The sequence below is a fragment of the Plodia interpunctella genome, chromosome 9, assembly GCF_027563975.2.
Source record: "Plodia interpunctella isolate USDA-ARS_2022_Savannah chromosome 9, ilPloInte3.2, whole genome shotgun sequence".
Lineage (NCBI taxonomy): Eukaryota > Metazoa > Arthropoda > Insecta > Lepidoptera > Pyralidae > Plodia > Plodia interpunctella.
This window is the reverse complement of record NC_071302.1, coordinates 9,779,934-9,793,590: the sequence shown is the minus strand read 5'-3', so window position 1 is coordinate 9,793,590 and position 13,657 is coordinate 9,779,934. Positions and strand designations below refer to the sequence as shown.

At 37.7% G+C, this 13,657-nt stretch overlaps 1 protein-coding gene across 1 annotated transcript; it reads left to right on the top strand.

The window, feature by feature from the left end:
* Nucleotides 1–35: 35 nt before the first annotated feature.
* On the top strand, nt 36–13,574 carry Tango10 (Transport and Golgi organization 10). The gene is made up of 13 exons (XM_053749837.1): nt 36–305; nt 845–985; nt 1,493–1,590; nt 2,593–2,674; nt 3,245–3,364; nt 4,784–4,920; nt 5,631–5,747; nt 7,046–7,158; nt 7,848–8,125; nt 8,865–8,975; nt 9,590–9,678; nt 10,909–11,071; nt 11,356–13,574. The coding sequence occupies exons 1-13, from the start codon at nt 225–227 to the stop codon at nt 11,422–11,424; spliced, it is 1,599 nt and encodes a 532-aa protein (XP_053605812.1). The 5' UTR covers nt 36–224; the 3' UTR covers nt 11,425–13,574.
* Nucleotides 13,575–13,657: the final 83 nt, after the last annotated feature.

Below are 13,657 nucleotides of genomic sequence, written 5' to 3'. Positions count from 1 at the left end.
GTCACTGCCAACAAGTGACATGACAACTGTGATTTCAATTTGACAGTACATAGAGAAAATACTTGAAAAAAATACACAGACGATCTCGATCAGGCGAAATTTAGATTTATGCATTTGTTGATTACTGGAATCATATAAAAGTGGTTTTAAATGAAATTCAAATTCAAAGGTTATTATTAGTTAGTAATATTTGATGAAGCCTATAAACCAGCCTGGGTCATAAGATGAGTTACCTCACTGTTGATCGTCAGGGTTCCTCCACGAACAAAACGGAGGAACCCGATGAAGCCAATGATGATTTGGAGGTAAATATTCAAGCATAATAAAGCCATTTCATTTTATTCTTTATCGTACAGCTATCATATACAGTTTGAGAAAAGTGCTAATATCAGTCAGAAATGGGCGCGCAACTTCCACAAAGTTGCGCGCCCATTTCTGACTGACCCTGAACAAATCTTATCAAAAAAATATGCCAGTAAAATTAACACATTTATTTGATTTACCTAAAGATTAAAAGGCTTAGGCTTGCTTGTAATTACAAGACTATGGGATACCTGCTTTCTATTTAATGTGTTAGGTATTATATTCATATTCATCCAGAAATTCTATTGTGAAAGTGTTGTTTTTTGTGAAATTGATTAAACAATGTTTTATAAAATAAGATGGAGCTGGCATATCTGTATGGATATAAAAAGCTTAAAAAAATTGATAGAAAAAACATACTCTTTAAATTAACTTTCAGTTTTTTTGAGATTTGACTTGTGGAGTATGCAATAAGTATTAGGTCCGCCCTGTCTATCATCTTGGTGAACTAATAAAGTTCTAATAAATAAATAACTTCTAGGTGGACAACTCGAAGAGTGTGTTGCTCAAGATAGCCACTCTGTATGCCGAGCAGCTGATGAGCGACCTGACTCTGCAAGTGGCAGGGGTCGGCTACCCTGCCCACAGACTGATACTGTGTGCCAGTAGTGAAGTTTTCCAGGTGACTAAATATAATATCAAATAAAAAAGTAACTATATTAAAATTATTAATTTATTTCTAACATACAGTACTAGAAGACAATAATAAGTCAAAATTAAAACTAAATTATAAACACTAAATTAATTTAAATTATTAATTATAATTATTGTAATTATTCTTTTAAAATAAATAAACATTTAATTATACCCTTAATGTGGAACTCTAACTTCATCCAATTGAAGTTTGTGGTTTCTGCCCTTATTACTTTTTACATAGACATTGATTTTCGGGGCATCACAACCACATGAGGATGAGATAGCAAAGCAAGCATGCAAGATACAAAAGCAAGTGTCTTACTGTCTTACCCATAACTGAAATCAATTTCATCATTATCTGCCTAACTTCATTCCACATAAGTGGGGTATTCCCAACATGTGAGTCTCCTTCACTTCTCCCCATTTGATGATAAAGAAATTCGTAGTATGATCGCTTAGCACCATTGAGCTTCAACTAACTTACTCTTTCTAGGTTATGTTGATGAATAGAGAATGGAGTGAGTGGCGCGAGAGTAGAATAGTTCTGCAAGAGGATCCTGCCGCTGCCGCTGTCTTCCCACACTTCCTAAAGTGAGTACTTTGATCATTTGAGTAATTTGATCACTGTTTTTCCTTCCTAAAGAGAGTTCCTTCATTATTTATTCTCAAATCCAATTTACTTATATAAGCTACAAAAAGATTCCTATTTATTATCCTATTCCTTCCTGATATATATGTTTTCTCATCGCCACTGATATATACAAGGTGGAAAAGGATAAATTCGGGTGAACACGCGTGTTCACTCACCTGACATAAAACCAGACTGGATATTCTCAAGTACCCTCAAATACTGTATATGACACTTCCTATTTTATTGATGTAAATTTGTCCCCCTAATTTTTAATATATGTATAAGACCTATATTTGTTAATTGTCGTCTTTGGAGAATAGGCTGCGGTGAAGTTTGTTGCGCCGCTTCTTCTTCACCTGTGCTTTGGAAGTCGGCAGTAGACTTAGTTTAAATAATTTTTTGACGTCAATAAGTGATGTATATCATCTTAAATTGAATAAAGAATTTTGAATATGAATTTGAATTATCAGTTTCAAATCTGGGTTAAAACCTAATTATATCATGTTTGGATTAAAAGCTAGATCTATAGGCTGCTTGTCTGTTCGCCTGCTTGGTAGCATAAAATCAAACTAACGATCTGGCGCGGCTTCGTACTGAGTCAATCATCAATATATACCAAAACTCTTCCTTTACTGAGTGACTGACCGACAGACAACATACATTTGAAACTACGGGGCGTAGGAAGCTGAAATTTGGCATGTGGGTTCCCTGGGGAGTGTAGGGGAGCACTAAGAAGAGATTTCATTAATTTCCACCGAAAACGGATTTTTACTCGCATACGAAGTTGTGGGTAAAAGATATTATAACTATAAACCTTGGGGAATAAATTGTCTGAATACAGTAAAAACTGCATCACAATCCATTGCGTTGTTTAAGAAAAAAAGCTTAGAAACAGACGAATGCAGATGGTGACTTCGTTTTGTACTATGTTATGATTTACAAAAATGTTTGGTCTTTCGCAGGTATTTTTACACTGGCCAAATAAAGATATCTTACCATACTGTACTGCCCGTACTTTCGCTAGCTGACAAATATAATGTTAAGGTTGGTGTTAATAAATAATTACCATGTTATTTATTATCTGTTTTTCTTCTTGAGATTAATTTGAATTACATATGTTTAATACGTATTTATACGTAGGTATAATATTTTTTTTTGTTATTACCTATTCTTATTAATTGTATTTTTAACCCTTGACGCAAAAAGAGGGGTGCCTGTCTGTCTGTACATGGCACCGTTGCTCATGAACGGATGAACCGATTTGAATGCTGTTTTTTTTATTTGATAGCTAATTTTTATGCAGTGGTTCTGAGATATGTTTGATCAAAATCAATTTAGCCATTCAAATGTAGGGAAATGAAAATCGAAAGTCGGGGTTTTTTTAATTTGTCTAACAAATAAACTTGTAACTTTATTCACTGTGTTTCGGAAGGTATGTTAATGTTACCCGTTGGTCCAGGCCGTCCTATTTGCAGTGATTAAAATGGCCCGTGGTGGGACATAGGCTATCCTAATCCATCCATTAGGAAGGCGCATTTAAAAGGCTGATGTTGATGATTTTTTAAAACTAATATACCTAACTAATAAGATTAAATTATATTTTATCTTCACCAGGATCTAGTCACGTTGTGCCTCAGTTTCATGTCCACACACGTAGCTCAAGCTGCCAAGCGAGGTCAGCTCATAGCGTGGATGCAGTATACTCAGGCGTGCTCACATGACGATGTTGCCAAGGTAAGTTCTTGTTTCGCAGTTAGTGACTTCATGTTATCAATCTCTGTCCTGATAGAAACCATACTAGTTTGGTTTCTCTTCATAGTCGTATTCCTCATGGCTGAGGGTCGTGGTCATTACGTGGAATGAAACTCACACAACAACTTTCTTGACATTATTAATGGAGTGGTTTGCTATTCTTGCCTTCTCCATTTCACACACAAGTTAATAATAATCAACCAGTGTGCAGGTTAATTCACGATGTTTTCCTTCACCGGAAGCAAGTGGTGGTCGATGAAAACTACTCATCATCATGGGGTGCCATCTTCGAATTGAAGTTTGGAGGTCAGCATACGGAAATCCTCACGGTTTTGGGCCGCTATTTTCAGTTGGTTGTATCTAAGTCCGGTCCAATCCTTTATATCATCAAACCACTTTCGTCGATGGCGGCCAGGAGGTCTTTTGCCAGGGATTTTGCCTTCAAGAATCAGTCTTAGAAATTCAAACTGGGGTCCCCTTTGTATGTGGCCAAAGAAACCAGCTTTCCTCCTCCGAATGGTGGTCATCAGACACTTAGCTCGTTGCAGTACTTTGACATTGGATGTAAAACTGGTCCACGGAATCTTGAACATTCTGCGCAGCAATCACATCTCTTCGAGATGTGGTTGCTGCGTTTGTAGTCGATCACAGCTATCTTTTTTAAGGACCCATGTCTCGCAGTCATACAACAGGATAGACCAGTCATAACATTTCATAAGGCGATGTCTTAATGGGAATGGGATTTTTAGGTCACACAAAACTTTGGTCATTTTGAAGAAAGCCGATTTGGCTTGTCCAATCCTACATTTTATTTCATCTTGGTGGTCTAAAGTGGATGTAAAGTAGCGGCCCAGATATCTAAACTTCTGTACGCCTTCAACCTTTATTCCGCGAAGCATAATATTGGGAGCGGCCGACTGGTTTGTCGCTATAACCATGGACTCAGTTTTATTAACGTTAATTGACAGTCCCATGGCTTCGCCTACAGTTGCCACTTCGTCCAGAAGAGCTTGTAGTCCGGTTTCGGAGCTCGCGATAAGTACAGTGTCGTCCGCATATCTAATGTTGTTCACCATCACTCCATTGACACGTATCCCTTCTTGTTTACTACTAAACTACTATCTTTATAAATCTACTATACTAGTCAGATTTGTATACAAACTCATGAGGCACGAGTAGGATTCGAACCTGGGACCTTTCGATCCACAGGCGGGCGTCTTAACCATTACACCACCACCATTTCAGTATGGTTTGCCAACGACTTTTTGGGTAGAAACTGTTTAAATACTGAGAATAAATTTAATTATTTTTTTATCATTTTGCGTTTTTGTCCTTATACTCTTTTACCATTTTACGCCTAAGCGTTTGTTGTTAAATTATTGTCATAATATTGTCGAGCAGGCCTGCCAAAACTTCGTGAAATGGAACTTCGAGTGGGTGTGGTCTGACGGGGAGCTGGAGCAGCTGGAGGGAGAGACTCTGGTGCAGCTGCTGCAGCAGAGCGACCTGGTGCTGCACAACGAGATGAGCTTGTACCCGTGAGTTCGATAGTCCACATTTTGACCCAAAAATGCCGCTCAGGTTAAAAGGACAAACGTATATATCTATTATTTAAATGGATTTGTTATCATGTCACACATGCTTTTTAACTTATTTTTGAAAATAATAATGAGATGAAAAAATTCTGGAATCGAGCGGGAATTGAACCCGCGCCCCTGTCCATCCGGGACAGTGCTCTTGACCACTGAGCTATCGAGACCATGCCAGTTCGGCTGAATTAATTAATCTCTTTCGTCTTACGCCGACGTAGAGTATTTTCATTAGAGAGTAGTAGGTACTCTTAACTATATTACTATTATTATAAAGAGGTAAGCATTTGTGACTTTGTATGTTTGAGGCGGCTAATCTCCGAAACTACCAAAGCGATTTCAAAATTCTTTCACCATTAGAAAGGTGTGTTATCTAAAATTGCTATGGGCTATATTTTATCACAAAATTCCCACGGGAGTGAAGCCACGGGCATCATCTAGTCCTATATAATTTGGCAGTGAATAGTGGCCGGTGCTCGAGCTACACTTATGGTAAATTATCCACCTAAATTTTCGTCAAGAATCTATCTATTAATACAAATTACAAAAACCTTACAAAAATCCGCCCGGTGGTTTTCGAGTTCATTGCGAAGACAGACAGAAGCAACATGGGAACTTTTTATTATATTATGTTATATATATAATATATTTATGTGCAGGTTCGTAGTGCGATGGCTGGACAAGCAGCGCGAACGAATGAGCGAGAGCGAATTGAGCGAAGCGGAGAAGAAAACTCACTGGGACTCTCTTGTAGCCGCAGTCTTCTCACACATCAGGTGAGATTGCGGGGTGATATCACCATGGCCAATAGGCTAATTGTCAATTTTTTGTCGTGATGATTATTCGAAGGGCCTTATATCAATAGAAACTCCAGTGAAAAAATATTGTGGTAATGACTATGCTTTCATAGATATGACAAAATAAAATCACACATTTTTGGACTCGTCCAAATGCTCCATACTAAATGACACGTAGAAGTGACGTCACAACGTGGTAATACGTTCGCAACAAAAGATATGTTTGTTCGACAGCTACATTAAATATTACGTTTATGGTAATGACTTCTTCATAAAAGTTGTAACAAAATTTTAGTTTTTTATGATGGTTGAATTTGTTTTTTTAATTCCAATTTTTTTTTTTTCAAATGGACTTTCCAACCTACTTTAAATCTTCGTATAATGATCCAGCTACATTGTTCAAGTATATGAGTAAGAAATTATCGTAATGATCCTAAATATGTATATTTTATCTAGATTGTACATATTTTACATACGATTCTTTGACCTTGTCAACTATCCTATTACTAACACGGTACTTTTCTCTGTTTATTGTAAGTGCCACTTGGTTACTTGTCTGGATAAAAAATAAATACACAAAGGTATTTAATAACCACACATAATATATAATGAAATGTCGCCTTAGTTGATCTGTTTTATTAATTACAAGTTAAGACCCGCGGCTTCGCTCCGCTGTATGCTATTCGCGCTGCACTATTTGTTATTATAGGTTATATTATACCCATTTACAATGGCCAATATAGTTCACTAGTTTGTATGCAACTATCTTCCACTAGACGGCGGTAAGTAGTCGTAAAAGTCATGTCAGATGCCTTTAGGCGACTTGAATAAAATCACACACTCGATGTGATGATGATAATGACTCTATTTGTATTCTCATTAAATTTTAGCATTTTGAATCCAAAAATCGTTATGTCAATACATTACTGTCATACAAGCTCCATATATTTTTTTGTTTTTGACATTAGAAACTAGTGTCTGAGTTGATTAGTTGGAAATAATAAATAAATATATATATTAGGACAAATCACACAGATTGAGCTAGCCCCAAAGTAAGTTCGAGACTTGTGTTATGGGATACAAACTCAACGATACTATATTTTATAACAAATACATATATAGATAAACATCCAAGACCCGGGCCAATCAAAGAAGAAAATGATAATTTTCCATCATGACCCGACCGGGGATCGAACCCGGGACCTCTCGGTTCAGGGGCAACACTGCGCCATCGAAGTCGTCAAAAAGTAATTAACAATATGCGTTATGTTATTCAGGTTCCCAATGATGTGTCCGAAGCAACTAGCGAAGCTGTTGCTGTGCCCCCTGACTCAGGAGCACAAGGAGTTCTTCATGGAGAGAATGGCCATAGCCATGAGCTACCAGTCTGGTAACTATGAATCCATAATTCCGTACTAATATTAAAAATGCTATATGCTTCTCTGTCTATCTGACTGACTGTCTGTCTGTGCCGCATTTACGGCTAAATCAATGGACGGATTTCGATGAAATTTGTTATGCATATAGTTAAAGTACTTTTAAGTAATTAAATTATTACATTGTATTAGTACAGAAAATTTATTGTACACTAGCATCCCTGAAGATTCTACTCGCACTATCTATTGGTGGAAACCGTATAAAAATCTGTCCAGAATGTTTTGGGTTTACCGCGTTCATACAGACAAACAGACCCGACAGGAGTTTATATCTAATATGTAAGGATTTATGGTATTTCAAAAAAGTCCACGGAAGAAAAAGTTTTTCCTATTGCATTTACAATTATTCACACGCCCCAAAGCCTGTGGTCTGCGTTAAAATAAACATTTCAATTTCACTGTGATTTTACGACTGGCCGCCTCCCTGACGTCAAACTTTTTTTGGGATGGGCCATATTTGTCTGTACACTAAAATACATTTTGAATCAAAAATCAAAATCAAATAATTTATTCAGAAATTAGGCCTTCACAGGCACTTTTTCACGTCATATTCTAGATTAAATAATATTTACCGAAGCTACAAACTACTAACACTTTTATAGTACATAAAACAAGACACACCTTAAAACAAGCAGGATTTCAGGTCAATACGAGCGCGTATCAGAGATCCAACACTCTGAAGGCGGCCGTATGCTGTTCACCCCTCGTCTCTACACCGAGGACACGTGGGGCTCTGTCCTGGCCGTAGACAACTTCCACTCCCTGCCTTGTTACCACACGAGGACCTTCATGTTCTCCACAAGGAGATGTGTGGCGGACCAGGACAGCCATGATAAACTGAACGAATGGTCCCTGGACTTGTATCCAAAAGGTGTCTGGTTCAGGAAGAGTCTTCTTATCGTCTGGGCTGGGACTTACGATGTGAGTATTTTTTTTTATACGCGAGTACTGATTTATTTAACACACTTGGTCGAAATTTTCGGCACTGGTGTGTTCGTTGGGGTTTTTACTCAGTTGTCGATTTTCCAGTGTGTTGAAGAACGTTTTAAGGCACGCGTTTCTATTGATCATTTTATACTAACGCTTTGTTACCGCACTTCGGTTAGCGTCGAGAGAAATTTCGCTTTTTATGTGTAACATTTTTTTTAATGGCCAACATTTGTTCTCTTGTATCATATTGTCGACCTTAGACGATGGGATAAGGTAAGGCAGACGACGTTGTTTACAGTGTAATGTATTGACAATATAAAAAAAGGTCAGATTTTATTCAAGTCGCTTAAAGGCATCTGACATGACTTTTTTACGACTACTTACCTCCATCTAGTGCCAGTAGTCGCATACACACTATGGAAATAAACTGTCAGCCAGTGTGCAGGTTTCCTCACGATGTTTTCCTTCACCGGAAGCAAGTTTTGGTCTATGAAAACTACTAAATAAGATTGGTATACAAACTGATATAGCAAGAGTAGGATACGAACCTGAGGCCTTTCGATCCAAAGGCGTAATGGTAAAGGTTAAGACGCCCTTAACCATTACACCACCACAGCTCTTACAAAAACCAATGCAATGGACCAATGGACAAATTGATTTGTGAAAGCAATAACATTATTGACATGCGGTCGAGTGTACAGTCAGCGTAATGAGCCGCCTGCCTGTGTAGGTGCCCGAGGTGGTGCTGCGCACTGTGCGCATCTCCGTCACGTGCCAGAACGTGGCCGAGCCCGCGCACGGCGATTACGACGCAGAACCGGAGCCCGACGTTAGGGTCAAGGTAATGTAATATTTATCTCAGCAGGAAACTCATTAAGTAAACCAGTTTAGCAAAATATATAATACATAATACTCTATACGTATCTAATACAAGACGACCTCGGTGGCGCAGTGCTCGCATCTGAACCGAGAGGTCCCGGGTTCGATCCCCGGTCGGGTCATGGTGGAAATGACCTCTGATTGGCCCGGGTCTTGGATGTTTATCTATATATGTATATGTTATAAAATATAGTATCGTTGAGTTAGTATCCCATTACACAAGTCTCGAACTTACTTTGGGGCTAGCTCAATCTGTGTGATTTGTCCTAATATATTTATTATCTATTTATTTAATACTATCTTTCGCGCGAGGCTCCGCCCGCGTGTATTTCCCACAGAAGAGGCAGAAAGTACCCTTTCTCCGTACTTCAAACTATATGTATGCAAAATTTCAAGGAGATTGTTTGAGTAGATAGAGCGTGAAGAGGTAATAAACAAACTTACTTTCACATTTGTAATATTAGTCGGATGTATTAATCATAAGGTGTTGCTAAATGAATAATAATTGAAAAATGACGAATTAATTTTCAAAGTGCTATAATTGAATACATTATCATTTTTAACATTTGTTTCTAGATCGGCATACTGGTGTGGGGTGTGCAAAAGGGCGTCGAACACGTCTCAAATGTGGTGGAAAGGGTGCATCGGTTTTCATCGCAAAACAGGTATATTCTCACAATTCTTTTTTTTTTTTAAATAGTAGTAAAGATTGATATGATATGAGATTTTAATCTACGACAATAGAAAGAGAGGACTTGTAATTAACTTGTTTGTGTATCTGTACGTCTGTCCGTTAGTCGTGGGCGTTATTTCAACTAACCGTTTTATTCAACTGCGCGCCACGGAAACAACCGAACATCTACGAATCGAATGCATTGAGAAGGCGAGATGCCGACAATGTTTTGGTTAAGAAAAAGACAAAAGTCGCTGACTAACAAAATGTCTAGTACCTATTTGATGTCTAATAATGATAAATAAAGTATTAATTAAAATTACGCGTTGTAGAACTGTAGTGTGAAAGAAAAAAAAATAAGTAATTTTTTCCAACTTATTACTTGTTCTCAACTGTTTTCAATACAATACGTTCAGACGTTTAGGAATCTTGGATTCTTTTCTAGCGGATGAGAGAATGCCAAAAACTTCGGAGTCGGGGGTTTCTTTACATTTTTATTAAAATACTAACTTTTGCCCGCGACTTCGCCCGCGTTTAATTTGTGCTTAAACTCATTACCTTGTTGTCAATGTCTCTGGTTCTGAGCAATATATCGCGGTGATACAAGATTTTAAGTTATACAACTGAGAAAATCGCATAAAAATACATCCAGTAGTTTTTACGTTTTGCCCGTACAATCATAGCTCACATACAGAATCACTATCAATATATTTTTTTAAATTATATGTATAGTATGATGTAATACGTAGGGCTCCTCAATAAAACTACTAGTTGATTATAGGTTCGATGATAACTGTAACTGTCTTTATTATTGACTAGATGTTTCCCGGGGCTTCGCTCCCGTCGAAATTTAGAGATAAAATATATCCTTTAGCAATCTTGGATAATATACCTTTCTAATGGTGAAAGAATTGTTTTAATCGGTTCGGTAGTTTCGGTAGTTTTCTTACCCGTCTCAAACATACAAACTCACAAACGCATACCTCTTTATAATAATAGTATAGATTAACAAGGATTATATACATATTGAAAATAGAACGGTTGTGGAGGTGTTATTCAGGTTGTTTATCTAGATGCGTAATTTAGTTCATAACAGTGAATGAAGTAATGAAATAAAATAATTAAGGTTATATAGATTTATTGAGGGCTTATCGTCACATTACAATATCTATACTTGAAACAGACGTTGATCGTCGCACTTATCGAATGTTCCATCGCGCAGGGTGTTGAACATAGACGGGGCTTTAGACTTTGACGAGCTCAACACCCCGCTGTACTCGCCCGCGGACGCGGACAAGCCCGCCGCCCGCTGCCTCAAGTGCACGGAGCCCTGCGACGTGCCCGAGCCGCGGCATTTGATGGGACCTAACAAAGATCAGCTGAGGGTAAGTCAAGATTTTAATTCGTCAACCGGATATTCGGTCTACCGGATACCGGTAAAGGTATTCTTCCGTAATCTTTGTCCGGTAGATAAACATTGCGGAAGGCAAGCGTGAGACCTGATGGTGCATCCAGGATCGGCTTCCAACGAGGTAACTCCTCGGCGGTTCACTGCTAGGCCTTATGATTTATTTGCCACGCATCGAATGCAATAAGTTCTCTTTGACGACAATAGAATCATGTGGCAAAAATGATATTTTCGTAAAAATAAATACTGTTTTATTTCCAGATACAAGTGGTTATAGTACCACTAACAGAGTACTGCCACGTGGGTTCCCCGGACTCTCAGCTGGCATGACGCACAGTGAACCACCTCGCTTCCACTGAGCGGTAACCCCCGCAACACTGTAGATACCCGGGTTCACTTGTACAGTCAACACCACATCAAGCTACCAGAATTCCAACTCGAACCTATTAATGATTATAAAATATTTGCAATCTTTTTTCTACAGTCATAAATGCATCGACATTCAAATTTACGAAAATTCAGGTTGGCTTGACGAGCGGTCGACTGTACAGCGTACAGTTATTGCACTTTCCGCCTTTTATTTATAAGGGGATTTTGTTAACCATTTCCGTGATCAATTTTTAAGGGTCAGGCACCATTGCTCCGTTGCGTTGGCAACGCGCTGCGTCGACGCAACGGAGTATGAAGGAGAATTGGGGCCGCGTCCTAAGAGATGATTTGTTTCACTCGATTCTCGTGTCGCATCACTGAGTGCTTGGTTCGAGTTTGCGCAGTCGGGCAAACAAGTAAAAAACTTACGTCACAACGATATTCCACACTTTGTGCACCTGGGCGAGAAAAACTAAAATTTCGAGTGTCCTCGTTTCACCTCAAAAAGGTAATATGGTAAGTGAATTGGTCTAGATTGGCGTCAATACAGGTTAAATTAGCCGCTTTTTAAGTATTCCTAAGTGACTATTCACCTACATTTTGCACCTACAAATTACAATGTGATAGGCTGGCTGCAAAGCTAAGCCATTGAGTTTAAATAAGAGAGTTTCCATCACTTGGAATTCTTTCGATCAAAAGCCCATGACCGCACTGTCGCGGGAATTTGTTGCTGTCTCTTTCGCTCGATATGACATTTATTTTGAAGTGCGAAAGAGGACGGAACAATTAAGCGCGCCGTGCAAAAGTTTTTTCGATTGTATTTTCAGCAGTGCCTGATTTTTTCATTGATTGTTAATGAATGACTTTGTTGACTCCTTTAATAAAAATAAGGTGTTCAATTATATTATCGACTGACGTATTACAAATATGGCAATATGTTTATTCAGGAATATCCTATTGTATTAATTGTTTGTGTGAAGTGTTTGATTGACATAACTATACGTCTTGGGCAACTGACTGTTAGTGCAGTAAGTGACTTTATAAATAAATAAATAATTGTACCATCAGACTGATTGAAACTACTTCTGTACAGCTACTGTAAGACTCTCGTCAATTTTGACATTTTTCGTTTTGACAGGTCATCAGCCAATTAGAATTTAGATAATTTTGTTGTGATTCACTGGGACCTCAAGTGGCCGTGTTTTATATTTATATAGTGGTCTTTTTGCGTATAGTCCTGTTGTAATACGCTAGTGTACCTTTGATTGGCTAGAATTGGAGATGGGTGGTTTACACTTGGTCTATACACGTTTTTGCCCAGGCATAAACCACCTCTGGCTAGAATAAGTCTAGAATTAAATTAATAAGCAATCTGTTCTTATTTTATGTCAAATGGATTTGCATTTTGTAGCAGCAAAGAGAGTAAAATTATTATGATTTAAAAAAATTAAAACCAAATTTTTAATTAGTATTCGCCAAGTGAAAAATCTTTGGTGAAAAGTTTTGTCTTCGTATTTATATTTTTTATTTATGTTATCTTTTCAGGATTAAGAATCTGATTAGATTCTAGAAACTGATTAGTTTCTCTGCTACAGAGTGCTTTTCTGTGAAATAAAAGCTAGTGCGAACTTATTTGGAGCGATTCATGTCACGCGCTTCCATTCGGCGTGGAGACTCAATATCTAAGTGATATATCGTATGATCGAACACTGATGTAGACAATATCACTAGGGTGAGGCGACTCTCCGACTCGTGTCTTATTTTTGTATGGCCAATTTCGCCTAGTATACTAGTTTCGGTCGATTTTTTAATCATATAGCTTGTCTTGTTTTTTGTATGAATCACATTGTAATTAATATTTTTACGGTAAAGACGTCAAGGTCTTGTTTGCAATATTATGAATTATAAGTGTTTTGCAAATTCAGATTAGGTGTGAAATTTGAAAATAAATATAATTCTTCATAATTACAGGCTCCCGTTAATTCTTCCAAAACTTGCGCGAAAATGGTCTTGTTGTGTTTGTATTAATGATCGAGTTTGTAAACTATGTGCAATATTATTATCTCGTATGCTCTCCTGTTCAAATAAAATTGAAATTATTGTCACCGTTATATGTTTTTTTAAATTAATTCTTATGATGCATGACCCGATTTGAAATTATTCGACATACTTAATTGCAGTGTATAAATTTTTG

Bases quoted from the DNA above. Each gene is read 5' to 3' on its own strand.
- Tango10 (XM_053749837.1), top strand. From the start codon at position 225: ATGAGTTACCTCACTGTTGATCGTCAGGGTTCCTCCACGAACAAAACG. The intron at 2,675-3,244 runs GTTGGTGTTAAT...TATCTTCACCAG, and splicing joins CTGACAAATATAATGTTAAG to GATCTAGTCACGTTGTGCCT. The intron at 8,976-9,589 runs GTAATGTAATAT...ATTTGTTTCTAG, and splicing joins AGCCCGACGTTAGGGTCAAG to ATCGGCATACTGGTGTGGGG.